Here is a 20,345-nt window from a genome sequence, read left to right on the forward strand (position 1 = left end):
GGAAATGTACATTATACTCAATTGATCAAGAAAAGAGGACATCCTGTTTGTGTTCATTCAATAGTTCTAATGTTGTGAGTTCCTAGCAGAATGAAACAAGTGCTTTCTGTATGATCTCGGAAGGTCTTTTAATTTGATAACAAAGTGCATTAATTTTAATTCATTCATTTTAACACCTCCCCTCACTATATAGCTGAACAGTTGATACAGGGCAAAAACCTTGGGTTAATGGTAAAATAGATCTATCTTCCTATTAAGCTGTATGAGTTTACTCCGGTTTATGAAAACCAAGAAGGAAAGCAGGAAAAATGCTTTATTGTCCCAGCTTCTACTGAAGCAACAAGACATTTAATTACAGGAGTCGCATTTCAGTCCAGGTTGAGGGGAATGGTTTCTGCATATAGAACATAATGAACATGTGGAATGACTCAGGAAAAAGACGTAGTGGTTAGCGTTCTTAGGCCTCACTCTGATGTAAACACAATGAGGTTGATTTCATGTGCCAGCATAACAGAGAGGGACGTGGATCATTTAAACCCTCAATGCTGCCTCACAGTACTCATCAAAATACATTAGCAGTTGTAGAACAACATGATAAAAGTCATCACTGCTGGTTGATGGCAATGTATGCTGGGATACTCTTGATCATTAAATGAGCCCTCTTAGCTCTAGTGTCCATGCTACCGATCACATGACATGACGGGCTGAGATCATAGAAGCTGGTGTCTACAGTTCTGGCTGACTGTAGCTGTGCCCTGTTGTTTTCACTTTGATCTACCCATTCCATTTCGCAGTTTTAACACTCCGAGCCAATCAACTGACCTTTATCTTGTTTTTCTCCTGTGTGCCCCGAAGGATTACACAGACTTATATCACTAATAATGTTCGAACTTTTACTTTAGCTGATTTGCTCACCACCATGCCTTCTTAGTCTATCAGACAGCACTGAGGGCTTCAACCCCTGTCTAGACTGGGAGGTGTTTACATATCAGACTGTCAACCGGCTAAACGGCACCAGATTCCCAGCCTGGACCCTTTAAAACCACATAAACAAGGTCACAATAAAGACACATGGGCCCCATTATTGCACATCATGCAGCTGAGGCACCTTGTTTCATGTGGAAATAGACTTGTTTCTGTTACCATGCAGATTTACTGAGAGTATTGGGGTGGGCAACAGTTTTAAATGACTTTGCTGACGGTTCGGCGGTTCGATCCCCGGCTCCACAGTCCATGTCGATGTGTGTCGGTGACACTTAACCCCAAATTGCTACAGTAGTGTGATCCTGCGGTGTGTGAAGGGATATGAATGGTTCCTGATGAGCAGGTGGTACCTTGCATGGTAGTCCCTGTCATCAGTGTCTGAATGGGTGTGAATGGGTGAATGATGACATGTAGTGTTAAAGAGCTTTGAGTGGTCAGAAGACTAGAAAGGTGCTATATAATCACAAGCACAAGTCCATTTACCTGGTATTCAGAGTCTGATTCCCTACAACAGCATTTAATTACGGAGTCAGATCTGGACTGTGTCTGGTACGAAACATTAATCAGTGCAAGTCATCAGAGTAAGGTGATGACCAAAAATGTACAGAATTGTATTGTGCCATAAGGGTTCATGCACTTATGCAAGGTACGCCAACATATATTGTAAATATAAAGTATACTCAGTATATATATATATATATATATATATATACAAATAGATATTCAGCATTTTTAATGTAGGTAGATCATTTTGACTTGGTCATTTTAAAAGTAGCTCACAAGCCGAAAAAGTGTGGGCAGCCCTGGTCTACAGTGTAATTATTAATACAATAGGATGTATTAGACATAAAGAGAGACAGAGAGACCAAGCATCAGGCTCAACAGCTCAGAGTGGAGCAGGTGGATATGGATGGATATTGTTTAATTTTACTCAGGGCTGGCTAGTTAGCAATTTAGCTTACTTATTCCAACATGTTTTCATGCTACAGATACAGAACAGAAAAAAGCACCACATGAACTGCTGGGCTTGGTTTACGTTACTTTGATATGTAGAACAACTTTACTGTTTTTAACTTCTATCATTCAAAAAGGCAATATCCGTTTCAATAAGCCGATGCTAATTGCTAGCGCTACTCGCTAGAGGGGAGAGGGGCATTGGTTGGAAACAAAAGATGGTTCCATATACGTTACCTGGCTCCAGATCAGCTAATATCTAAATTAAATTGCAATAGCAAGGTTTCAATTGAGGGCAGTTGCTGTGCATATCAGTGGTGGCTGGTGACCCCAAAAATTGGGGAGGACAGGAGAACAAACCACAGCATCAAGTTATGGCTGTTATTTTTCTCTTAGGGTTATAATGTATTCTAAGAACGCCAGTTCAACATGTACAATACAGTGGTAGAGAATTGAAGATGACATTTGGAAATTACCATTGGACCAACACAATGACACTATTGTGTTCTGGTTGTTTGATTGGGAACAACCCAAGGCAGGACGTCCTCTCTTTTACTTGTTTTGGACAATCACAGATTTGCATGAAAAACATGGATTACATTCGATTTATAGAGTGGAGGACAGCAGGAGTCCGTCCTCTTGTCCCCACCACCACTTTCTTGCCTGTCCTGCAGTCGAAGCATTTTAATATAAGATTTTTTTCCAAAGAAGAGAGGAACATATTTTATAAATGATACTGAGGTTTGGTTGTGGTTTATTTACACTAATTACTCTTATTTTATGCTTTGATCTTCCTCTTGTGGAGCAGCAACCTCCTCTGCCTCTCTGGACCAGCCTGTCAAGTGTTTCAGTCAGACCAGAGAATGGAAAAAGGAACGGGTGGGTGAAGGGTGGACACTCACCTTCCAAAGCATCAGTCTGTCTTACTCTGGGCTGATCTCTGTCTCCTGGTGTACAACCACTTTGGTAACAGACATGTCTGGGTGCTGCTCTTTTGCCTCTTTAATGGCCTGAGCCAAAGCCTTTGGAGAAAGGACAACAATCCAGGCTCGTTAAGTAGGAAATGATGAATGAGTTTAATTCAAATTAAACTGCATGCAGAACAGATTTACTCGATATATGAACACAATTGCTCTATGAGGCAAATTAGGCCTACAAAGTAATTCCAGCTTCACATATTAGGTACATAAACATTTCAAGCAGAAATCTGTGGCAATATATGAGCCAACGCTGAATTACACCACATGCTGCCTGCAGAGCTTTGAGGAAAACTGCATTATTTCATTTAGTTTGAAGAGTGAAGCATGAAACAATACTGATCTTCTTCCGTCAGTTACGTTACTCACCTTGTCGTGATCAATTTCAGTGTCTCCAGTGATGACGATTCTCTTCTCAATGCGAGTCTCAGAGACTCCTCCTTTAACCGTCTACAGCAGAGACATGACACAAGCTAAAAAATCCCCTATGAAAAACATGCCAAGCCACAATCCATCTTTACTGTCCCTCTACATTTTGGATGACAACAGAATCCACATTGGGAGGGACGCCAGACACAACTTTTTTAGGATGCTGCAAAGGAAAGGATGTGTGAAAGATCAAGTAAAGCAATGTCTTATTGAAGAATTTGACTAACAACTGGAAACATTGTACATGGTGTTTTTCTGCTGGTTGTACTAGATTCAACTGGCAACATCAGCAGGCTGTTATAAATGATGCCTTAGACATCCTCCAATGTAGTTATGCTTTGTGCATATATCCAAAACAATAAGGGTCTCTTAATATGGGTCTTAACCATAGATGCCCCTTAACATGCACATGTCCATCACTTCATGTAGTATGGGCCACTCACAGGGCAGATGCCACTGAGGAAGAGTGAGTTGGGGAGGATGATAGTGGTGTGCTGCTGATAGCCAGGAACATTTTTGTTAGAGAGTAACTAAACCCCCATAGACCAAGCCCAGCAGTTCATGTGGTACTTTCTTATGTTCTGTAACTGCAGCGTGAAATCACCAATGAATTAACAAGCTAGCTAGCTAACTAGCCATTCCCATCCCCAGTCTTTTGTCACAGTGTAAGAATATCTCCAGATAATCAGTCATTTACCCTCTGAGCCCTAAGCAGTTTCAGGGCCTATTTTGCTCCTGCCACATATTTCTCTCGGTGGCCTTGATTTTCACTGCAATACAAAAGTCCTGAACCTCTATGGAAACAGCACAATCATGGCTAGAAGTAGAGATAACTCAAAAATGTATTTTGTGCAGTACACAGTCACAATGCCATAAATCAGAAAAAACCCCCAAAAAAATGCAAGTTGAATTTCCTTGACCATTTATTTTACAAAAATTTGCAAACAATGGAATCGGCATCCAAAATGTTTCCAAGTTGCCACAAGTGTACCAATGTTGGAAAACAAAATGGAGGCTCAACATGCTATACATATTAAGTAGGAGTGTAACGGTACGCGTATTCGTGTTGAACCGTTCGGTACGAGGCTCACGGTTCGGTACGCATGACGAACCGAATACTTTGAATAAAAACCTTGTTTGAACCAGGTAGTCCCATTGAGATTAAAAATCTCTTTTGCAAGATGTAAGTAACAATACAAGATGTAAGCAAGATGTAAGTAACAATACTACATAACATTAAGGAGCAGTTTCTGTTTTTTATGCTTTGTGTTGCTAAGAAGACACCCCAGAAGATGGGTCACTCAGGTATAGTTCCATCATTGTTCAAAGTCAAAGAATAACTTTATGATGTTAGTTGTAATGAATACATATATTTTAAAATCAAGTACATTTCTCTGCATTTATAGTTTTCTGCTGTACCGAAACGTACCGAACCGTGGCTCCACTGTATCGTACCCAACCCAACCGTGAACTTTGTGAACCGTTACAACCCTAATATTAAGCTGTCACGCGAGTGAATCATGGCTTCACAGTTCCACTGAGGAGCACAGAGTTTAATGTTTTTTTAACAGGATCTGTTGAGAGTAAATGGTTAATTTGGGGCAAAATATTAAATGAGAAATGTAGAATAAAATGTTGTTGATGAAAAATCACAATTTTAAGCGTTTTGATTTTAAAGTGTTTTCTGACAAGAGTGTTCGTCGGGGGTTCAGTGCACTGATTCACCAGATTTGATTATATGCTGATGGTTTTATTTCAAGTCCTCAGCAAAGAGAGAAAAGACTTGATGATTGTAACGCTACACTGGTTATCGAAAATGAGCCGACAATACATGTGACGTGTCTCCTCCCCCTTTGCACATGTTGATACTTTTTTTGGAAAAGTATTAGAGTAGTAGAGGCACTTAAGCCAAAACTCTTGGGCTTAGTTACTCTTAAAGATGGACAATGAATGACATTACAATGAATGACAGTATTCAAAATGAGCTTCTATCTGCATCTCTTTGTTAATCTTAATGAACTAAAAACAATGCCGAGCTCTTTGCACGGTTAACATGAGAAGAGTGTTAGAGCAGGGTAGCCCAACCACCCAGTCTAGTCAGTCAGTGCTGCGTGCGACGGTAGAGCCACTGTGGACAAGGGTTCAGGGGAATTCAGTGGATATTGTGGCAATTTAGTAGGCTTATTGGTAATTAAATCCTCCAGACCTGACATTGTGGAAATGAATAATGATGCTCTAAATTTTGAAGATCTCAGCTCTAAGTTCACTATAGTTCCAATAATGAGGTTTTTTAAAAATCTTTAATTTCAAAGTGGATTTATGGTATGGTTTATTTCATGATGGGCATCGGAGTGTAAATTACACTGAATATAAACAATGTATGCTGTCTCTGTGTTTATATTTGACTGAGTTATGATTCACTTATAACACTAGCTGATGGTCTTGACAAGTGGTGTAATATTAGATGAACTACAATAACTACCTTCCAGTTGTTTTAGCACACTAACATGATTATGTTCCTTCTCCCTCACACGGTATCTTTGACTTACGTTTAAGGTATGCCACTGGGTTTTCCTGTCCATATTCAAAATCAAATGTGTGTCTACTACGCCACAGCATGCAAAAAATACTTTTATTGGCATCCAACAACAACACTGTGCATGATCTTTTCGGATAGTATGCCTGTCTAAAGCTCATTTAAGTTTTTGTTTAGGGTTCTTACAAAATAATAGTTCTTAAATCTTTATTAAATTTATGGACGAAGTTGCAACATTTTAGGTTCAAGTTCAAATGAATTTGTCTTTCCAACTAAAATAAATACAGCTGAAAGAAAATTTGGTTTGACTCAGTACAAGCCGAGAGTTGCATATGTAACTATGGTTCTGTAGCACTGGATATCCTTATCAGGCAGGGCACTGATCATGGCCATCCTCTATAGAGTGTGCCTTACAGGAGTTACAGCTCAACACATGAAGAGGGTGAGTCCAACAAAACTACACACAAAATATGTCCACAGCCAATTTTATGCTATTATTGAACTGCGTTCAAACTCAACAACAATACACAAATATCCAATATACAATGCTAGTCAGCCACTGCGTGTTGCAGTCCTACACACGACCGAGGCTAAATTTACCACGACCGTGTCAGAGCGTTTCTCAAACATTCTAAACAAAAGTTATCATACAGTAGCAGCGCACAGCTTGATTAACACAGATTGCGTGATGACGTTATGGTTTTATACTGGGACGTGCGCCCTATGTCATTGCATGGTAGTAGGTGACTTTGTTGGTATAAAGACTAGACCTGCACATATGCAAGGTGGATATATCCAGTGCTAAAGCACCATCGTCTGGTGGTCAGGAAGAATGAAATAGAAACAACAAAACATCAGAAAAAACAACATCTCATTCTTGCCTCAAAAACCTGAGTGCAATAAAAGAGTTGTTTACATTAATTCATTTTTTTAAATTGTAATTTCAGGAGCAGATACCCATTTGACAAATATGGACAACAACTGAGAATTTTGTTTAAAACACATCAATGAAAGAAATCCACAGGAAAAATACATTGGGGGCTAGCCAGGTATCTACATTATGACTTTGGCATTCTAGCCACGTTCATGTTTTTGATGGAGATGAGAAGAAGTGGTAGGCCATTTACAGTTTACTCAGTTACTCTCCAGCAAATACTTAAATATTGTGTTGTGAAGGCTCAATACCACTGACAGAAGTGACAAAATAGGGATAAGTAGGGATCGATTATTACTGTATTGTTCTGTATTGACTGACTGTGGGGCTGTTAGTGAAGTGAACAGACCTTGGTGATCTGGGTGGTGGTGGTGGTGCTGATGGTCTCTGAGGTGATGGTCTGGGCGCTCAGCAGCACTCCTGAGTCCCTCTCTGCCATGCCGTCCACTGGCTGTGGGAGAGACACCTTTTAAGTGTTACAAAAGAACCTCAAATTAATAAATTGAAACATACTTAACTCTCCTATCTGTTATTTGTATGTGTGATTTGTAATTCATTTAATTGTAAGACTTTTAAAGACATTCTAACCACACTTGGAAGTAGAGCTGGGTATTGAACCTCAGAACTTCTTCTTCAAACTTCAGCTGCCTTTGCATGTCTGGTCAAATAGTTTTTCTTCTTTATTCATTTTTCACTCTTGACATTTTCTGATTTAAATCTAAAATGTCCATTCACTATACCACTGCATGTGATTGAGTGACTGTAAATTGTTGCATTTATTTAGCACTTCTATCCAGAGTGCTTTACAAATTTTCTAACACTCCCACATGGTAGCGACCTCCCATTTAAGGGTTCAGTGTCTTACCCAAGGACACTGTGACACATGAGGAGCAGCTGGGGATTACCAAACCCTAATATATGGGCAACCCACTCAACCTTCTGAGCCTCAGGACCTGTTTTAATCCCTGGACATAATATATGGCCATTTCTACTAACGTAAAGGAGCCAAGGATGGAAAAAAGTAAAATATCCCAATGAATGACCTGAGCTTAGCCTGATTTCAACATATTTGCATGGGTCAGACAAGGGCCAATATTTCAGACTTAGGCTGTCCACAGTGAACATCTAAAGATGTGTACAAGCACATCTGTAAAAATAACTGCACTGCATACAACGTGAGATAATTAAGACTTAAACTGGAATTTAATCAAGGCCTGTAGAAACTGAAATCTTACTTTTTTTGTGAACAATTCCCAGAATTCCCTCACCTCTGCTGACTCGTATGTGATGGTCTTGGTCTCAGTGTGAACTAAGGGGATGTCCTTGTAGGTCACACTTCCTCTCAGGGAGTTGGTGATGTCTGAGATGGTGATTGTCTGGGTCTTTAGCACAGGAGACTGGAGGGATCAGATAAACAGTCAGCAACTCACTCTCGGAGGGCTTGATCAAGACACAACTACTGTACTTTTCTATTTGTTAAAGAAGGCAAAACATTAGTAAAATCAGGAAACCTAGATTACTTATGAATTCACTATTGTAACTTTAGTTCTCATGTTGACCGCATAGGCAGGGCTCATTGTGTGGAATGAATCTGAACTCATATTGATATGGAGAGGTACATATGTTAATAGCCACTTATTATATTAATCACCTGGGCAGTATATCCTCAGGGATAGGTCACCAATGTTATGCAGCTGTCCAGCCCGGTCTTATTCCCAGAGCCTCAAATATCGATGCTTTGTCATGCCCTTCAGTGTCGGATACCAACGCACAAAGCACCCTTTTACGTCTGTTTAAGACGCACAAGGCTTTCAAGTCACTCCAATGTAAACTCATCACCATCATTATTAGATGCTGGGAGAAAATGCTCTGGGAGTGTGATGACGTAGCATAAAGACCGAAAGAACCCACATAGGGTAGGAGGGAGGGACTATGTCAAACAAACAGAGAACTTTCATTGGTGTTCATGTGTTATTGAGTTCTTTTAAAGTTACATGTTTTCATGTGGAGCGCTATAGTTTAAAACACTGGGCTACCCCTTACATTCGGAAGTGACGTCTTTGTATATCCCTTACCTTATTGTGAATTAGCGATTGAGGTTTTCCATGCATGCTTGTCTTTCATTACATTTAACTTTTTAAATGAAAAATGTTTGCATGTTCATAGATTCTGGGTGAGTTAATTCATTTTAAATATAATTTGTAAAAAGGTGACTGAATCTTTTTGTGGAAAAACCAAATCAGACACATTTCTATGACTTAAAACAATAAAACTTAAGGAGGGGATCTTTAAAATTTTCAGTTGAATATGAGCAAAGACTTTTTAGCTCCAGGGGCTCGTGGGGTCGCCTCTATGTGACTGATAATATCTGAGGGGAGGTCTCCAACGGTTGTTTGTGCTCATGCACCAAACAACAGTTTAGAGTACCCGGTCTGCAGGCGGCGTTCTAGAAAGGACGCTGACTGTGGACTTTATAGTTCTGTAGGGGGACTTCAACGCTCATGTAACAAGCTCTGCTCCTCTCTTACCGTGCTCCTCTCTTACACGGTAAGAGAGGAGCAAGTCAACTGATCGCTACCTGGTGGTCAGTTATTTCAGATGGCAGGGGAGGCTGCCAGACAAACCTGGAAAACCAAACTTCTGGTGAATTTCTTGTGTATCCTCGTTAAGCATGGGAAATGGAATCTGAGTGGGCCATGTTCAAAGCCTCCATTGTAGAAGTGGCTGCTAGGAGCGGTGGTCATCAGTGCCTATTGTGGCGGCAACCGAACAACCCGCTGGTGGACAGTGATGGTGAAGGAGGCCGTCAAGCTAAAGAGGGAGGCATTTCGAGCTTGGCTAGCCCAGGGGTCTCTGGGAAGAGGCGACAGATCCGGTTGGCCAGAAGGGCTGCAGCAATGATGGTTGCCAAGGCAAAAACCCTAGAAAATAAGAGTCAGAAAGGGAAAGCAGGGCTTGGCACAGGCGGTTTCGTGTGGGGTCAGCAGTGCTGCCAGCCTTGTACCAGACAGTTGTGAAGAGGGATTTAAGTCGGAAGGCTCAGAATTCAAGAATGAGACTGCAGATACAAGCGGCCGAAATTAGCTTCCTTTGTAGGATGGTTGGGCTCAGTCTCAGAGATAGGGTGAGGAGCTCAGACATCTAGAGGGAGCTCAGAGTAGAGCCGCTGCTCCTTTGCATCAAAAGGGGCCAGCTGAGATGGTTCGGGTATCTGATCAGGATGCCTCCTGTACGCCTGCCTCCCTTTAGAGATTTTCCAGATACAACTGGTAAGAGGACCTGGGGTAACCCCAGAACATGCTGGAGGGATTATATATTTTGTCTGGCCTGTGAGCGCATCAGGGTTCCCCAAGAAGAGCTGGAAAGCTGGAGTGACATCTGGAATACTCTCCTAAGCCTGCTGCCCCCGCAACCTGGCCCGGATATGCGGAGAATGGATGGATTGATGGATGTTTTAAAGGAAATTTCCCAAGTTAATGAGGACTGCTTATACTTATCAACTTTAGATGCTGGGAGGCAAGGAGTGGGAACAGGAATGGTTTGTTTCAGGTAATTTATAGGTAAATTGCAAAATATGCCTTACTAACATGAAAACAAGCATGGCACATTTGTCTATGCTTTCTTTTTTTAACATGCTATAAGAGTGCTAACATCAATAAGTATACAAGGTGCTGCAGTTATATGTGTTGGACTATATGGGTGATACTCTACTCCAATCAGGAGCATGCATTCTCCCACTCAGAATTTGCATAAGCCCACCCGGCCAATCTTGAAGTGCCTACCCAAATACTTGCAGACCCCACAAACACAAGGCAGCTCACACCACTGTCACACACCCTCTTCAGTGAGCGGCGAAGGAGTGACAAGGTCCCCTTGGTAGAGGGCACGCATGGTGGGGACGCATCTGTGAACACGGTGACGTAAGAGGTCAATCGTTACAGTGTTCTCCCTAAAGGAGAGAATGGTAACAACGCACAATATATGCTCCTTGGCATCCATGCGGGAAGCTGGCAAACCATCCCTGCAGGTGCTGCATGTACAGCAGCCTCAGCGGCACCATTGGAAGGGCAGCCGGACAAACCCCAGCACCTGAATGCCAGGCAATACTGTAACTGTCGTAACACAGTTTGCCAACTACCTGCTGCATGACTGTGCGTCTATGTTCTGATAGAGATCTTCTTCTTCTGATTGTAAACCCCAACTTGGTTAACTGCAAGATCAACTGGGCTATGTGGAACATAGCTTATTTTCTGGACTTGGCCATGTTTACGTTGATTATATTTTAAAAGGGACAATGTACATTAATTACTGGGGTGTAACAATACGCGTATTCATATTGAACCGTTCGGTACGAGGCTCGCAGTTCGGTACGCATGACGAACCGAACAATACGTCTATTTGGAAAATGCAGAAGCTTAAATTGTGGGAAATATTATGTTTTCGTTGGAGCCACTGTTCTCAAATTGGCAACCCATATGACGTAACAGACAGCGCGCTCTCTAACACGCCCACCACCAAAGAAAAACATTCTACTCCAGTCGGGCACTTTTGCGCTGTGAGACACTACAGTGTAGCGGCTACACGAAGCTAGCTCGGTGCAGTATGGCTGTAGACCAGAACTAGAAGATCCTCCAACGGCTGCAGGTCTGGTGTTTGGAGCCACGTTGGTTTCTCTGTGAACTATGAGGGCGATGGCGAGAGAGTGGTGGATAAAAACAACAACAACGCTATGTTGCATTTGCTACACGAGTGTAGGCTACATCAGTGTGAATACCTCAAACATGTTAACCCATTTACGCCGACATCACCCCAGTGTGGCAGTGAGTGGAACTAAACGAAAACCTGGAGCAGCACACACGCTTCAAACTCTCCCCGAAGCGTTTAAGCAGCTGTTCACTACCGAGTAGAACAGGGCTAAAGCATCACCACGGCGATTGGTGCATTTGTAGCCGCGAACATGAAACCGGACTCTGTAGTGGTAAACGCAGCTTCATGAACCTGCTGAATGATATTGAGCCCCGTTACACAATTCCTTCACGAGCCCATTTCAGCCAAACCGTAATTCTCTCTTTGTACAAGAAAACAAAAGCACGAGTGGAGAATCAAATGTCAGAGGCGCCCGCTGTTGCTCTGACAGCGGATGCCTGGGCGTCGAGGGCTACACAAAGCTACCTGACTGTAACAGCACATCACCTGACCACTGAATGGGAGCTGAAGAGCCACGTTCACTCAGGTTTAGCTCCATCATTGTTCATACTAAAATGATGATGGAGAAGATGTAAGTACCAATACTCCATAACATTTTTTTAAGGAGCAGTTTTTGTTTTTTATGCTTATGTGTTGCTAAGAAGACACCCCAGAAGATGAGTCACTCAGGTATAGTTCCATCATTGTTCAACGTCAAAGAATGATGTTAGTTGTAATGAATAAATATATTTTAAAATCAAGTACGTTTCTCTGGCATTTATAGTTTTCTACTGTACCGAAACGTACCGAACCGTGAATTTTGTGAATCATTACACCCCTATTAATTACCAACATGTAAATGTGCCAGATTTAGCCACACAGGCTTATTTTCATCTGCAGTCCCTGGAAGGTTGATGCTGTGAAAGAAAACATACAATAGCATATAAGCACAGACCCATAAGCACGTAAGCACAACTAAGCCTTTGCTCTTTCTCTCCGTTGTAAGTGGGGATGGCAGACAGAAACTGTAACAGAAACTGGATCTTTGATGAGTGGTAATCTATCTTCTACCGGGAGGATAGATTCACTCCTTGACCCGTATAAATGGAGGGACACTGCAGAACTGGCTGTCTCAGTGCCCTGTTCATCCATTCTGATAATGTGCAGTTGAATTGCCACTCCCCATAAAAATGTGTTAGAAGACAAGCGGCCAGCTAAAAACCTTTGACATCGTCAGGACACTGTTATTGGTGCACTTGTAGAAGTATCTTGAGGTCCATGTGAAACTCCTCAGCGTTAAACTTCCCTGTCAGGGTGGAGGACAGGAAGTTAGGGATCTAGTTACACAGGGAGCTGTTGAGTCCCAGGTCCTAGAGGGTCCAGGGAGTCAGAAAGAGAGAAGGTGATGAAGGTTGACTAACAGCTCAAAGCACTTCATGATGGTGGAGGTAAGTGCTACTGGGCAGTGGTCATTCAGGATGAGGGCTTTAGTGTTTTTGGGGACAGAAGGACATGGTGGACTTTTTGAGACATGGAGGAACTGTAGATTGGTGCAGTGAGTAGTTGAAAATGTCTGTGAAGACATCTGCCAGTTGATCTAAACACACCAGCTCGGGCAGGGATGCCATCAGGGGCAAGGAAGGGTGTGTTGCGACCACGCTTGGGACAGCTGATGTGTTGGTAATATCTTGGCAGGACATTCCTCAGGTTGCCGTTGAGGTCTCAGTCGTGAAAATAAGTCCAAACTGCTTGTCCAGGGCTTGGTTGGACTCTATAACACAACAATTAATAACCCACAACTAACGCTCTTTAACAGGGCAAAACACCACGACACCACAGTTTGTGACAAATAAACAATTTATAACACTAATAATTGTACATTTATAAAATTACACCGCCGAACGGCATGCTGGGTACAGCTCGCTAGCTAGCTAGCCCGGTAGCACAACAGTCTGTTAACAGCTGGGAGAGGCTCCGTCGCTACAGTAACATTACATTAAATAACAGAAAGGAGCGATGCAGGATGAACACAGACAGACCGGAGATGCACCGATAGAGTCTGTGCCCAAGAGAGGAGCTGTGTCTGCTGTTTGGAAGTGTTTTGGTTTTAAAAAATCTGACATAGACCAAAAGACTATATATTGCAAAGTCTGTCGAGCCACTGTTGTTGCCGCTGGTGGTAACACGAGCAACTTACTCCATCACCTCAGCTGAGAACATGAGTTGGAATACCTAGAGTGTGATGACGGCCGTCGGATTCGAGGTCAACCAGTAACGTTAGCGCGAGTGAAACAGTGAAGCCAAAGGGTCAGACATCGCTTGAAGAGGCATTTGCTCGAGGCACTGCATATGACAAGAAAAGCAAGCGGTGGAGCGACATTACGAACGCAATAACGATCCAGCTACGCAAGGACATGGTCCCGCGACAGACAGTCGAGAAAGACGGGCTCATAGCAATGATTAAAACACTGGATGCAAGGTATGTCTGACCGGGGCGACAATACTTCAGCCAAACTGCTATCCCAACATTATAGGAACAAACGAGCACACCCTATACTAAGCAAAGCCTTTATACATGATGACATTTACATGTTTTTATGTTCTATGTACTTCTGACAGGAGAGTAAGCCACTATAGACCTGTTCAAGGAAAAAACAAATGCCTTGATATACCGTGGAACCGCCAGAATCTTAAAAAATACCGTGATACACATTTTTGGTCATACCGCCCAGCACTAACAACCGCGGTATTAAACTCTTTGTAAACAAAGAAAGGAGGATGGACTTTGTCTTTAAGTGAACTGCTTTTGTATTTTTACCTCTGCAGTAGCGTTACTACTGTGTTCATTTGTTTATGGTGTCGTTTTTATGATATGGTTAATATTTGAAGGGCTCATGTTCTTTCCTGTGCGGTGGAATACGTGTTTTAGCGCTGCAGTGTTGCTGGATTGATTTGTTGCTTTGTTGTCATATAAATATATATGACTGGTTCTTGTGAGTTCATTCTTGTCATTGTGTTAATTACATTGTTTTTGACTCTATGCATTGTCCGTTATTGACGAAGCATCCTGCCATATGCGTATTGATGTATCTGTTTTCTTTTACAAATCAACAATTATGGTCTGGAGTAATGGGGATTATGTGGCGATGGCTTTAGCCCTGTTTGAATCAGTAGGAAACAGCTAAACGCTGCGGGGAGAGTGTTTAGCGTGTTTGCTGCTATTGTTTTCCTGCTAAGCTAGTTTAGCGTAGTGTGCCTCCCAGAACACACGTGCCTCACCAGAGTAGCCTACAATGTTGTGGTTCCGGGATGGGCATGTTGCCAGGTTGAGCACAGTCCTCCGAAAACATTATATTTCCCACAATTTAAGCTTCTGCATTTTTCAAACGCACTAGTATTATTCAAACGTATTGTTCGGTTCGTAAGCCTCGTACCGAACGGTTTAATACGAATACATGTATTGTTACACCAATAGGAACAAATAATAACCGTAGCTGTGGCTTCATAATGAGGTTATTACGAGGTGGTTCAACTGTAGTAGGACAGCACAGAAGGCCCAGGTATACAATGCACGGCCCGTAACTGCATAAATGTCTGCGCTGAAGGAGGTAAAACAATGGTAATTGAGACTATGGCTAACTGATAAAAGTATTGCAATATTTATATATTTAACTGGGTCACTGTGGTGACATTCCCAGTTCGTAATACTGGAACTGAAAAATAGGATGCTAGAATGAAAAACTCCAGACTGCTAACTCTAAGCACAATTCCTTTGTTTACACTCAAATAAAAATTCCAAATCAAACAGGACTGAAATCTAGTATTGCCACTTTAATGCCAGAAGAGTCACAATATAGCAAGAAAGATAAGATAAATCTATTGGTTGAATAAGAGAAAGTCCATCAGTAGACAATGAAAAATCAGTTTAAATGTTTCATTAGTATCACAGTGAAAAGTACAGGCAGATTCAGAATTATCCCAAAATCCTGAATCATCAGATCATACAGATGTGCACATATCCATAAATGGAATATCTACTGAACATGCACAATATTCTATGGATATACTTAGTTAAATAGCGGTGTTGCAAAAGTAGTAAAGACAGATTGAAGCTTGTATTATGTTCATCCCACCAACACTTCAAAGGGTAAACATTGTACTTTCCCAGAGGTCATTTACATCCAGTCATACTTTGTCAAAATGAGCAAATTGTAAACGATTCCTGTCATTTGAAAGGTGCTGAGCATCGTGTATATAGTGAAAAACCGAGGAAGTATACTGCAGAATACATGATATATGGTCAGGATTTTTTAGAAGATGGTTTAGTGATGCAAATAAGGTAAAGCCAACCCATTGATATAAAGTAAAACTTTTACAATAATAATACATCTTCTGAACAAAACCTGAAACATTTCTCAGGCAAGTAAAGAAATGTTTGGTTCTGACCCTTGAAATTGTGGAAGTCACACATCAATAAAATGATCAGGTGAATTCAAGATGGCATGGTCCACTAAGATAGGTCGTGTCATCTTAGTGGACCATGCTGAGTGCATTAAGATACAGTACTTCCAGAAGAACAAATGGATCACAACAAAACGTCACCAAATGCACCGTAACCCTGTATTTAATCAGGCTGGGCAAAGATTTGAATCTTTCATCATCCACTGTTGGACACACACACACAGACCACATTTAAAGCTGAATATGCAACTTTTCACACTGTATGACGATTGCAATATAGCTACTATTAGCAGAATGAAAATTGCAGTACTCCGCAACATCTGTCATGTGACCCCAGAAATGGTACTTGCCAAATTTGCTAATGCCTGAAACAATAGTGAAAGGGAGTCGGTGAAAGCCTTTATTTCATATTTGAATAAAGGCTGGGTATTACTGTACATTTTATGAGACCAGGGCCTGTACAGTAACCCAAGTCTTGATGCTGAAACCAAAACAATATTTTTTCGAGACTTTACTTTTATATGAACATGGGGGGGGGGGGGGGGGGGCTTCTATTGCTGTACAAATAAAATAAAATGATTATTTCTACACTATTTACTTTTCTGTACTTTCTTATGGTCAATGAAAAAAACAAGCAACAACAAAGAACAAACATTGGCTTCCAAGATAAAATAATCACTGCAGGCTCTGAATGAGAATGGATAACATTCAATTAATAGAGGAGGACAGCAAGAAGCCCACATTCACGGATCACATGGCTACTGTGCTGACCAATCATTCTGGCACTGATACACATCCTCTCTCTGATAGTATCTGGAATTTGCTGTATTTATCCATCTCTATGGTAGACTATCACATGTCACACATGCCCTTTTTGATAATTGTTTAAAACAGAGCCTGTGAATTGGTAGTATGGAGTTTCATATCACATTTGTATTGTCTTGCATTAAATATTGTCAGCAAGTTCAAATGTTGTGCTGCACCAGACACAAGAGGTCAGGGCACACTAACAGGATGTGCTGGTAACAACTGGAAGTAAAGCTTATGCTTCATTATCATCCTAAAACATGAAGCTGTAGGCTACATAAATATGAAGGTTGACTGACAGCTCAAAGCACTTCATGATGGTGGAGGTAAGTGCTACTGGGCAGTGGTCATTCAGGATGAGGGCTTTAGTGTTTTTGGGGACAGAAGGACATGGTGGACTTTTTGAGACTTGGAGGAACTGTAGATTGGTGCAGTGAGTAGTTGAAAATGTCTGTGAAGACATGTGCCAGTTGATCTAAACACACCAGCTCGGGCAGGGATGCCATCAGGGGCAAGGAAGGGTGTGTCACGACCGTGCTTGGGACAGCTGAACATTAAGCTGTCGGCTACATAAAGCTGATAACACATGTAATCAAGAAGTGTTACTTTACTTACCGTGGTTATTGTGTTGATGCTACGTATTTATCATTTTGTTGTGGTAAATGGAACAAAAATCGACCAGCTCATCCCCAGGATGAATCAAAAATAGTAGCAGAAATAAAACATGTCCTGATGGAGGCATTAAAAGTACTTACAGCACTCTTTAAAACAATCTTTAATACAAACAGACGGAAGCATTTGTTTATTTATAAAGCAAACTGCATCAGAAAGTCTAAAAAAAAGGTGGCGACCAGGCCAACAAGCACTGAGACTACTGTCTGACTCTGGTGCATGAGTGATTCTGCTCTGTCTCTTCAATATTCTTTGGCATTAGGGCAGCAGTTCGGCATGTACAGGAAGTGTTGACGGCAGCGAATATATATTTGAGAGCTGGATCAGCAGCGGCTGAGTTGAGTCAGGCCTGTGGAGTATACGGGCTCCGAGTGCTGAACCGTATCTGCAGAGTGTACAGCATGTCAGTCACCACCTGCACTGCTTCAGTTTGTCAGAAAGTACTCGCTTGGGTTTGTAACACTGTTTAAGGCTGCAATGCTTCTATGTTGATGACTGGCAGTTAGTTGGTAAAAGCCAAGTAGAGAGCGAGAATATGGCTATTTCCTAGAGGTAGTTTGTGCCAGTGTAGACCCAGTGAGAATCAAAGTTGCAAAATTAAAACCATAAAGCCAGCAAGAAAGTGGTTGTCAAGTCGTTATTCTACTGCTATTGTTGCACCTCCATCTCACTGCCTCTTGTCACGATGCATCAAGACATTCATGTCAGTGTCAAACATTCTTCTGGCTTTTAAGACAAAGATTTAGCTCCAGGAGGTCATTTTGGTCAACAATAGTGATTGGCATTTTGTGAGGTTAAGGTTACACTGGTCACTTTTATTATGTTATATAAGTGCATTTAAAGTAACCCGAAGGCGCTAAGTGGACAATATGCTTATCCTGGGTCTTTCAGAATCTACATCATGAACATACAGAGATGAAAGGAAAAAGAAGGATTTCCTGAAGAGTTCTGTGTTTAGCCTAATTCTGAGCCTGCGCAAGCTACAGCCATACCTGTACCATCGCTACGTCGCTGTTTAGGGTGAATAAACACAGACTGCACAAACTGTCCAGCGGTCCACTTTGTGTGAATAATGCAAGGTGACCACTGTTCCCTTGAAGAACAGTCCTGTCAATACTGGACCGGTCTACAGGAATTGTCCCTTCCTATTTCAAACATGCCACTATCCAGCCCATATTAAAGAAACCTAACTCAGATCCAGCTTTGCCCATGAACTACAGGCCCATATCAAAACTGCCTTTCCTGTCCAAAATGTTAGAGAAAGTGGTGGCCAAACAACTTACTGCTGCACTGGAGAGGCACAATATGTACGACAAGTTCCAGTCTGGGTTTCGCAAGCAACACTCTACTGAAACCACTCTCCTGAGGGTTTCAAATGACATTCTCATGTGTGCTGATGCAGGTGACTGCTCTGTGTTAGTTCTTCTGGATCTCAGTTCTGCATTTGACACTGTAGACCATGACATCCTGATGAAGAGGCTACGTGATTGGGTGGGCATAACTGGCATAGCGTTAGACTGGTTTACATCTTACCTCAGTGACAGAAGTTTCAATGTCTCTGTGGGTGATTTTGTGTCTGTTACCTCTCCACTGTCTTGTGGTGTACCGCAGGGCTCGGTTCTGGGGCCTTTGTTATTTTCCCTTTATCTGTTACCTTTGGGACCGATCATAAAAAGCTGTAATGTGTCCTATCACTTATATGCAGACGACATCCAACTTCATCTGTCATTCAAACCCAGCGAGGCATTCACATTAACTCGGCTCCTGGACTGTGTCAATGCCATCAGAGACTGGACGGCAGAAAACTGCCTGCAACTCAATGACTCTAAGACAGAGGTCCTAGTTATTGCTCCAGAGGAGTTTGTCCCCATGATCAGGCAGATTATTAGTCCACTCTCCTCTGCTTCCCATTGCAACCTGCGCAATCTTGGGATTTTCTTTGATCGCTCCATGTCATTTGACCCTCATGTTAAGCAGCTGTCCAGGTCATGTTTCTTCCATCTAAGAAATATCAGTAAACTGAGATCTGTATTATCAACGCCTGAATTAGAAATGATCATAGACACATTTATCTCCTCTCGCATTGACTACTGCAACTCACTTTTCACATCACTCAGTGTATCTGCTCTTAACCGTCTGCAGGTCATCCAAAATGCTGCCGCCAGATTACTCACCAGGACAAACCGACGGTCTCACATCACCCCCGTACTCCGATCTCTCCACTGGCTTCCTGTAGCATCTCGGATACACTTCAAAATTCTCACCATCACTTACAGAGCACTTCACGGTCAGGCTCCGACTTATGTAGCTGATCTACTTCGCCCCTATTCACCCGCCCGCACTCTCAGGTCAAATGCTCTAGGTCTTCTGTCAGTCCCACACACACGATTTAAGACCCGTGGTGACCGAGCCTTTGAGGCAGTGGCCCCGAGGCTCTGGAATGCTCTGCCTGCAACTCTGCGCCTCGCAGATACTGTGGATACTTTTAAAAGCCAGCTAAAAACCCACCTGTTTAGGCTGGCGTTTGTGTAAAAGTAAACCCATGTCCTAGACCTGCTCTTAAAATTTGTTTTACATTTTTATTTTATTTTTATTTTATTCTTTAACATTTGTTATTCACTCTGTGTAGATAATTGATTGACCCTAGGGTCACATTGTGTTTTTTATGCTTTTAAATGTCTGCTCTGTTAAGCACTTTGTGATAGTACTGTCTGTGAAAAGCGCTATATAAATAAAATTCATTCATTCATTCATACTGTATGCACATCTGCATGCCAAAGATCACCAAAGTTGAGCTCTGCAGGGATTTACTTGGGATCCGCTGATAACCATAATTTCATTTTAATGAATGAACAGTCCGAAATTCTGTTGTCCATGATGAGTCACGAGTCTTTGGGCAGGATTT

At 41.9% G+C, this 20,345-nt stretch overlaps 1 protein-coding gene across 1 annotated transcript in view; it reads right to left on the reverse strand.

The window, feature by feature from the left end:
* Positions 1-2,861: 2,861 nt before the first annotated feature.
* epb41a (erythrocyte membrane protein band 4.1a) overlaps positions 2,862-20,345 on the reverse strand; it is a gene marked incomplete at its 3' end in the record, with an annotated part of 71,655 nt that continues 54,171 nt past the window's right edge. The window contains exons 17-20 of the mRNA XM_079287981.1: positions 8,083-8,211; positions 7,164-7,265; positions 3,285-3,365; positions 2,862-2,960 (exon numbers count right to left, since the gene is read on the reverse strand). Coding sequence (XP_079144107.1) covers positions 2,862-2,960; positions 3,285-3,365; positions 7,164-7,265; positions 8,083-8,211 — 411 coding nt within the window. The remainder of the gene's footprint in view (positions 2,961-3,284; positions 3,366-7,163; positions 7,266-8,082; positions 8,212-20,345) is intronic.

Source organism: Melanostigma gelatinosum, assembly GCF_949748355.1.
Source record: "Melanostigma gelatinosum genome assembly, chromosome: 17".
Taxonomy (NCBI): Eukaryota; Metazoa; Chordata; class Actinopteri; order Perciformes; family Zoarcidae; genus Melanostigma; species Melanostigma gelatinosum.